A 9,527-nucleotide genomic window follows, 5' to 3' on the forward strand; every position below is an offset into this window, starting at 1 on the left:
TGGTCAGTTCATCCAAGAATACTTGCGCCTGTTCCTCCTCTTCGAACATGAGAACGATGTCGTCTGCATAATCCAGATCGACAAGATTTTCTTCACAGGCTATTTGAACACCAGAGTTTTGGAGACCCTCCAGCGTTGGTCTCATTATTTCATCGATCACGAAGTTAAAAAGGAATGGAGAGAGAGAGTAGGCATCCCTGACGGACACCGCTTTGTGCACGGAAGCTTTTGGAGAGCTCTCCACACACTCTCACACGTCCGGAAGTCTGAGAATACAAAGAACGTATTATGTTTACAAACTTCCGGCGCATTCCTTGGGAGGGAGAGGGATACAGATATGTTAGATACTCGTACAAAGATGCGTACAGAATGGTTTCTTCAACAGCTTTTTCCCGATCAAAATTTCCTTCTTGGTGACTTTCATGGAATATCTATACTTAATTCTTCTAGCGGTTCGTCATGATTTGAGTAGCGCATTTCAACCAGACAAATCTGTTTCCTGCCCTATGATGACCCTTTTCTACTGAAAAATAACTGAAACGTAGTTCTCACTAAAAAACGGTGCAAATATTGCGAATGCCACATCATCAATGCCGTGTGTTGGGTCTATTTAGAAACATGAGGGTTCTAAAAATCTACACAGCCGGAACAGATGAACTGTTTCCAAAACAAGCAGTAACACAAAACGACAGCTAGATTAAATATAATACTATTCAAAATAGTGTTTCAAAGCTTACAGGATCCGCGAGAATGATAACCTCAACTGTGGCTTTCCCGGGTGTATCTAGACTGACCAGACGCTTCAAGATGGTTTCTTTTTCCGCGTCCATAAGGCTCTGCAACTCTAAAAGCTAGAATAAAATAGCATTACCCATCAAATCCAAGCAAACCTGTTTCTTGGGACATGCAAAAGCGATTCGACCAAACGCACTTGCGTGATCCACAAGTTGGTTAATAGCAACCAATTTCAGGTGACACTGCGCTGGATCAAAGCATAAAGTTGCCTCTGTATCTGTAGAAGATAACAATTGCATTCCACACTTTCTTGACCAGTAGTCTATAAAATAAGCAGATCGGAGGGGATTACTGTGGAATGACCACAATACCGATTGACCGTTGTAGTACAGAAGAGGACAAAGCAACCAATTTGACCGGGTCACCGTTTGGTTCACGATTGTAAATGCGAAAGCGATAGCCACCAGGCATTTCTGTTTCCACACACTCGGTTGACGAAGAGATGATGGGCCACGATCCACTCTTCAAACGGCTAAACGCCTCGGGCTGATCGATTTGAATATACTGTGAATAGTTGATTGGATGGAAGACGAATACGGGGATTTCCCTACCTGAAAGTCATTTCCCATTTTGTAAGAGCCGATGCCATAATTGTACGTGAGTTCCAGTACGAAGTGATTGTCCTCCGGACCGTAACCAATCATAGTTTTGCTCCATTTTCCGTCATAAGGTCTGAAGGGAAGAATACACAAAACACTTCTTACCCGTTACAAAAAGCCTTGCATCCTTCTGCAAACTCTTCATGGCGCAGTACCTGGTGAGTGAACGGCAAAAGGAAGATGGATCGATTTGGTGACAGTGTACCATGCCCAGACAAGACGATTAAAGCGAGGTGGTCGGATAATCCAAACAATTAGTAGTAGATCCCTAAACAAGCTATGCTGAAAGGATCGAGTCTTATGGTTCCTGAGAGAAAATAAGGCAACCGCAATAGCAGTACCAACACAATATGATTCAAAAAGAAAGTTCGACAAATTTTGAAAGTTTGCAGTACAGGACTAAGGGGGGCGAGATAGCCCAAGTGGTTAGAGTGGTTACTGACCGGAAGGCCTGTGGTTCGAACCCGACCTCTGCCTCTCAACTTCCCCTGTCTAGGCTTGGGCAACCTGACAGTATCCCAGCCCTTGTGCCTCCTTCTGGTGGCATGGCAGTTAGACACCGAAAGGGTGCCACAGCTGAACGATTTTTTACAGGACTAAGAAAATGCACAGGGGAACAGAGCCACACGGTGACTATGACAATACAAAAAATGCATTTATGGTGCACGCCTACTGCGATGAGACCTCGAAAGCCCTGTATCATACTCCACTAGAATCGACTGCCACTAATTTTCTCCCAATGTGACACTAAGATGGAACGTCTGCTTTGGTCTAAACTACCCAGTATCACTAGGCCACCGAAAGGAGAAAATTCAAACGATAATGAAGTCAGCATAAATTCAACAGTATTTACAACTGCTCATAAGCGAACATCATACTGCCCTTTGTTTGAAACCTCTAAAACGCAATAGAATAATCTTTCTCGCGGACTGGTAAGAACTCAGAATATAAGCAAAATTTCAATCAACTGGAAAATATTTTGGAACCGATCGAGAAGCCATCACTTCAGAAAGATCTGGTAAACAGCTGGTGGATTTATTACTAGGCAGCGTTTCGCGTTTATCTTAAGGGATGCTTCAGGCCAGAAAAAAATCATTCAGCTGTAGCTCCCTTTCGCTGCCTAGCTGCCATGCCACCCGAAGGTTGCACGAGGGCTGGGATACTGCCAGGTTGCCCAAGCCTAGACAGGGGAAGTCGAGAGGCGGAGGTCGGATTCGAACCACGGACCTTCCGGTCAGTAAATTCGCGCTCTCACCACTTCGGCCATCTCGCTTCGGGTCAAGTAAATAAGTTACCGCGTTTGGGAATTAAAATAAACCCAAAAGCATGCAACGAGATATCTTCCAACTGCTGGCTGGTGCCGACAATTGAGAATAAGCAAACATTAATATAAATGAATTTGGTGTCCTGGTAACCCGGTTTAGAAACCCTTTCGTTGAATATCACTCTTCGGTGTCGTTCGGAATTTTCGTTGGGCTGTTTGGGTAAGGAATTGATAGAACAAACAGACTGGGAAATGACAGACCAAGTAGATTTCAAACTGGTTGGGTTTTACAGTTTAGATCTGATAATCGGCTGACCTAAAGCCGCTTTCCATACGACGTCCTCCGTCTTATCCCAGTAATAATGCATGGCGGTTTCTGCGGCCTCAGTCATCTACCACAATGACAGGGTTCTTATTAGCAACGCTGTGGGATGTAAGTAGCTCGGGTGCACTGCTTGGTTGTTGGTCTGTTCGCTGAGCTTGACAGTTGGATTGCAAACGTTTCATCACCAATCGAGGTGACAACGTCAGTACAGGGGTGAGTGGGTGAATTCCCCCTGTTTTGCCTTTTTGGATGTCGTTAGGTTTCTTGGCTTAGACTCCCGTGACTGTGTGGTTCTTTTGCTCGTAACGGCTGGTAGACTGGGTCAATGTCGATATGTTTACTGATCGATTTTTAAGTGTGCCGACTGTGATAGACACTATGTTGGCCAAACGGGAAGAAAACCTGCTACCAGAATACACGAACACAAGCTTGCCAGCAGAAGACAAGATCCAATGTCACTTGTCTCAATTCACGAAGACAGAGAAGGGCACAAGTTCAGTTGGGACAATGTTCAAATACTTGTTCATGCAAGAACAAAACAGGAGCAAAAATTTAACCAGGCGTGGTACTCCACACAAAAATCGATCAATAAACACGTCGACATTGACCCAGTCTATCAGCCGTTACGAGCAAAGGAACCACACAGTCACGGGACTCTGAGCCAAGAAACCGAACGACAACTAACTGACTAATTGGACCAAAGGAAGACAATCACTGAAAAACGGAAGGCCGCTAAATCAACCAATCAAGGGAACAAACTGACACCACAAAGCAAGAAGACGACCGAATCACAACAGAACTGCCGAATTGAATGTACCCAACGAACAAAACAGACACAGGAGATTGAGACCATGTCAGATTCACAGGAGACCAGTCAAACTACTCGAAGACCGTTTCCAGAACTACCAGGTGTTGTTTAAAAGATGTATAATCACAGGCAAAAGAGGAGGAATTCACCCACTCAGCCCTGTACTGACGTCGTCACCTCGACTGGTGATGAAAAGTTTGCAATCCAACTGTTAAGCTCAGCGAACAGATCAACAACCGAGGGTTCTTATTCTTTGCATCAGCAATACCACATTTCCAAAATCTATTATGTTCAGTGCGTGTTTCCTGTGGTCGAGTCTTTAGATGTCATCTGACATTTATATGCGTTTCTTGGTGTGTCGTTTGAGCGTTGTTTGGGTTCACCATTACTGGTGTGCAGTTCGCTAGCTGCTTGTAGTATATAGACCTTACTGTAAGTATTTTGGGTATGAAGTCCCTATAAATCGGGAGGTGATCCTGCGTCATAGGTTTGTGCGGACAGTGTTCTGGAGAGGTATATCAGATTCACAGAACTCAGATATCCACAGGTATGGTGGCAGTCAAAAATATATATGAAACGTCATGTCGTTGAGTGGTATATGAGCAAATCACCTCACTGATAAGCACTGGGCATTAAAACAAATCGTTTCTAGTGATCACAGTTCACGACTGAAGGGAGATCGAGGCCTGAGAACAGTAAGTTCAGAAGCTAGTTCAACTATATATGGTACTTTTAATCCAGTGAAAATGCATGTGAAACGCTAGTGTGGTGTTGCAGGCGGTTGCGAAGATTGATCAAAACAAATTAGGTATAACGACACCTTGATCTGTCTAGCCTTCGGCAGCATTAATCATTTCCTTGAATCAGCATCTGGTCTGTGTGACTGCTGCGGTATCCCTACTGCTTGTCTCTCCCTCTTGACTTTCTAGATAGCGGTGGAATCATCCATCTGAACATGGGACCGTGAACTGAAGGGTGGGGAGAGTGGGCATTACGTTGCAGGCTGCTGGCAGGATTCGTCAAATCGGACTGCCGCGAGACGGCTACCAGTGTCGGACGTCACGAGCTAAACAGCCGGTATGTTGCGTATACTCCGACTGGTCTTCGGTTTGGCTGTAACTGTAGCGACCACAAAATCCTCAAGATGTGGTGCTCCCGTGAACGTATTACAAAGTCTGCAGTTGTTCCGTTACAAACGATACTAAGGGGTTGCACCAAGAGTCGAAGCTCATCAATCTAATCTAGGCCTGTACAGTTGATGTCGCAAGCACTACTGAACTGAACCCGGTTGAACGTCACGGAGCAGTTCAACTTCCCGGTTAGTCTCAGTCATCTGCCATACGCAGTACCAACGGTGCACTTTATCTTCTACTGGTGGCCTTGCAATTACGTTCCACGTTCGTTTTGAAATCAGTGGGGTCAGAACCTGAATCAATTTTGGGGGAAACCGGTGTGACGTCAGCATACACTGCGACAAGTTTTTGTCTACTGGGTGATTTTAACCAGAGTATGTTTTTTGTCAGACTGGTGTTTGCGCGACCTCCTAAGGTTGTCTCTGTAGCATTCCTCCGTGAATTCTTTCAACCTGTGTTGCCGGTAGGGAGTGGCATGAAAAGTGCCATTCGCCAAAAACCAATGGCGTGGGCGGTTTTCTTGTGGTCCATTCAGAATTTGTTTGCCTTTTGGAGATTACTGTGCAGAACATGTAAGGCTGAGAGGGTTAGGAATGTCCAGTCGTTTCAATATCAGCCTTGAGATTGATAAGATACTGACACTCTGTGCTAAGTTTCTGAAGTGTCAACTCTGGGTCCTGTTCAGGTCGGTGCAGTAGCCGGGTCCGAATAGCTCCACTGTGCGACAGCTGAAGGCCAGTCACGAAGATGAATTGATCCTCAGTCATGGTACTGATCTAGAAACACTGACATTATTTGTTGGTCACACCGGCATACAAGATGAAGTCCTCAGTATCCCGATCGATAATCTTGAGACACTGAGAACAAATACTGAGCAAAGAAATTTGCTCATCGACCAAACTGAAGATATATGAATGTCAAATTAGACACTGAACATACGCACTCTGAAAGTGAATGTCTGATCACCGCAGGGAAGCGCAAAACGTAGTCTCACTCTAGAGTCGGACTTAGCATGGAAAACTCTTACGAGTGGAGTATTCACCTTGTTTTACTTCGTGGTCTGTCACTCCACTTCCACCGCACACACTAGCCTCCAGTATGCTCCGACAAACAACTTCAACCGTTCTACCAATACTGACCCTCGCTTTCCGAGGTCAACAGTTGCATACTCTTTGCAGAAAGAGTGATTGTGCCCCCGGAATTGCAGAGCAGTGTCCTCAAACAATTTTACTTTGGAACTCCCGAAATAGACTACATGAAGACGCTAACACATCTACGTCTACTATCTGACCATGGATAAGCAATTAGAAGAACTTGCATGCAAGTGCTTAAAGTGTCAACGATATGCAAGATTCCCTCGGAAAACAAAATTATGTTCATGATCTGTCCCAGAAATTCAATGACCACGGCTTCAAGTTGACTTTGCGAGACCAGGCAATGGCCAGAAGTACTTAGCTATCTCACTCCAAAATTCACTCTTATCAGAGCTCATCAGCAGAGCATATCCAAAGGCTGTGCCGGGATTTGAACTTCGGACATCCGACATGCGAGGCGAGCGTGTCACCACTAATCCATCAACGCTTACGATGAAGAGTTGCCAGGAGGGCTGCCTCCAAAGGAACAAATCTATTTTGCTAACAACTTATCTCGTAGAACGGAAACTTGCTTTCTCTATTTTAGCATTTCGTGATATCCTATTAAACTGTCTGCTTTTTTACACTGATTCAGTTGGTTCCACATCACGGAACGATTGTTGTTTCCAGTACAGCTTCCTTAAGGTCGTTTGTCTTCTCAATTACGGTTTGAGCGACAAGTCTGATTGATATACCATCAGAAACTGATTGCGTGTGCGGAGTTTGAAGTGGTGTACTTCTAATAAAACGCGTGACAAAAAAGCGTTTTGGTGTAAATTTAGCACAGGAGGCTGCGAACTTCCCAACCGGCTCCTTTTTTGGACGGACAATTGAGTACAAGGTGTCTCCCAATAGCTATTTTATGCCGAGAGTGTAAACGGTGTTATGACCGTAATTTCGTTCCACGCCAACTGTTGTTATAGGCAAACGATTGACAATGGATCGATTGTTGTTTCCAGTACAGCTTCCTTAAGGTCGTTTGTCTTCTCAATTCCGGTTTGAGCGACAAGTCTGATTGATATACCATCAGAAACTGATTGCGTGTGCGGAGTTTGAAGTGGTGTACTTCTAATAAAACGCGTGACAAAAAAGCGTTTTGGTGTAAATTTAGCACAGGAGGCTGCGAACTTCCCAACCGGCTCCTTTTTTGGACGGACAATTGAGTACAAGGTGTCTCCCAGTAGCTATTTTATGCCGAGAGTGTAAACCGTGTTATGACCAGTAATTTCGTCCACGCCAACTGTTGTTATAGGCAAACGATTGACAATGGATGGGGGAAACTGTACCATTTACAATACGGATGAGATGTGTCTACTAGAGTTGAAGAAAACATGAGAAATAGACAACTAGTGCGCACAAAATATCTACAAGTTAGTTCACAACGGTATGCGGCGAAAAGAGCACCTACCATAAGGTTGGGTGTTTTTTCTGGGGATGATCCCCCTAAAAGTTTTCCCATTCATTTCAATACATGAAAAACGGGGACTAGAAAATGCTTGTGAAATGGTGGATTTTGTATGAGGGCCTCACAGAAGTGAGGTAGCATCAGAAAAATCATGTCCAACCAACAGAAAGGATTTAGATATAACAGGCAGAAAAATTTGACGAAAAATTTGCGAATCCGCATTAGCAACAAACAATTTCAACAATTGTAGCAAGAGGATGATAACATACCGTCATTCCCAAAACATCCTTCAGAAAATCAATACTACGTTTCCTGTCGCCAATTTTGAAAACGAAGTGGAGAGCTCTTCGGGATGCCATAATCTAGTATAGAAAGAAATTTTCACAACTTGGAAGGGCTCAAGAGAACTAAACCAATCCTAAGGATCGACATAGAAACAGTTTAACAAAAAATACGACAGATCAGTTGACGTGGCAAATCAAAAATCGCCAAGAACTCAAGGCTCATGACAAGCTGGCCTGAGAAAAGGTCGGCCTGCTTCGGAGCAAATATAGGCCTTAGGGGGAACTAGACATATTATCCGGTTTTACAGGGCTTCTTTGGCAACACAGGTGAATCCGTTTCTTAATTATCCTTCTGACCCTAGATTGGTCCTCGTGGTTATAAACGATTTTTGTATGAAACTGATAAGGATGGTAGCCGTTGAATGAATGATTCCGTTGTGACGAGGCTGGAACCTAACTTGGTTTGCAACTGGTTTACCCATTGATCCAAGCTGTAATACACACAGTCCCTTGTATAAAAACGGTAACAATTTAGGATACGGCTAATACAATCCTATGGCCCTTCGTAGTTGGAGTTCGAACACTCTTTAAAAGTCGAGTTAATCCGGTAGCCGTATTTCATACCCATCTTTTGGTTAAACCGTGGAGCCAAGGAAATACCCTCATCATCCACCTGTTGACAATGACTCGGTCCTCACAAAGCGCTGGCGTGAGCTAACCATCACAGGAACCGGATGCAACTGCGGACTACTTCTGCGTACGTCTATGACTAAGTATGGTATACTATGAGATTTAACCATGATACTCCTGACTTCCGTACCAAGTTGGTCCATAGAACATACTTCACCCATAATCCAAGGTGGATGTTGGAACTTTTACGGCAATTGTCCTTTAAAAACATAGATTACTGTAGTAGTGTGCCACTGCTGCTTGCAGCTATCCGGGTGAAGACTCGGGTTTCGGGCCGCATTTGTTCTCCCCAGGGGCTCGGATACCCTGGTAGTAAGGGTTCAGTTTTTTACCTCACAAACTACAACGAGGTGCAGTGGTTCCAGCTGTTGCAGCTTACATGTTGCAAGCAATAACCCAACCAGTTCATTGAAATCGAATGGCTCTGCCTGTTCGGTAAGTGGCGGAGTGAGAGATATGCAGTGAATGTGATATCTTTGATTCACGACCGCCACTGACCGCGTGGCACAGCCATTAAGCATTGGTTAGTCTTGTCCAGCCGTCCCCATACGGGGAGATGACAGTTACCAACGCAACCCAGTTGAACGGTCGGGGCTTTCATACTTCGTGGGCAAGTCATGAACTGACCGTCTCTAGGTCGTCTCCATCCGACACAAGGCTGAAATAGTTTAATTTACCTCCAGGCCAACCTTCCAACCTTGGCATTATCGTGATTATGGATATGTAGAAATTGGTGCATACGTGATAAAAAAATCCCACAGAGGAGGTATTAGTAAAACGTGAAAAGAAAAAGGAGTGAGGACTTATTGCGAATGACCTACGTCTCAAGATAAAACGGCCAAGATGGGAGCGCCTACACCTTCCGAAACCATTGAGTTAAGCACATTAGGACATCATTTAGGAGAAGGATGCCACGGCCTAACGACCTTTGCAATCATCATTTGCCGCAAAAACAATATCATCGTCGACAACACAGCACCAATATTAAGCAGTGACGCTTCACTACCGTACAGCCAGTTTGAGTGCATTATTGCGAAGAATAAAACTAGATTGAGAAGGGGCTTGGTGCTAGCCCACCACAAGCATTCCGA

At 44.5% G+C, this 9,527-nt stretch overlaps 1 protein-coding gene across 1 annotated transcript in view; it reads right to left on the reverse strand.

Annotated features, from left to right (window-relative positions):
• The window catches only part of T265_00351 (hypothetical protein), a gene marked incomplete at both ends in the record, with an annotated part of 11,352 nt that extends 2,507 nt beyond the window's left edge, over positions 1–8,845 (reverse strand). The window contains 7 exons of the mRNA XM_009164096.1: positions 738–844; positions 872–1,086; positions 1,115–1,299; positions 1,347–1,467; positions 1,500–1,549; positions 7,732–7,824; positions 8,816–8,845. Of these exons, the coding sequence (XP_009162360.1) occupies positions 738–844; positions 872–1,086; positions 1,115–1,299; positions 1,347–1,467; positions 1,500–1,549; positions 7,732–7,824; positions 8,816–8,845 (801 nt within the window). The remainder of the gene's footprint in view (positions 1–737; positions 845–871; positions 1,087–1,114; positions 1,300–1,346; positions 1,468–1,499; positions 1,550–7,731; positions 7,825–8,815) is intronic.
• Positions 8,846–9,527: the final 682 nt, after the last annotated feature.

Source organism: Opisthorchis viverrini, assembly GCF_000715545.1.
Source record: "Opisthorchis viverrini unplaced genomic scaffold opera_v5_3, whole genome shotgun sequence".
Taxonomy (NCBI): domain Eukaryota; kingdom Metazoa; phylum Platyhelminthes; class Trematoda; order Opisthorchiida; family Opisthorchiidae; genus Opisthorchis; species Opisthorchis viverrini.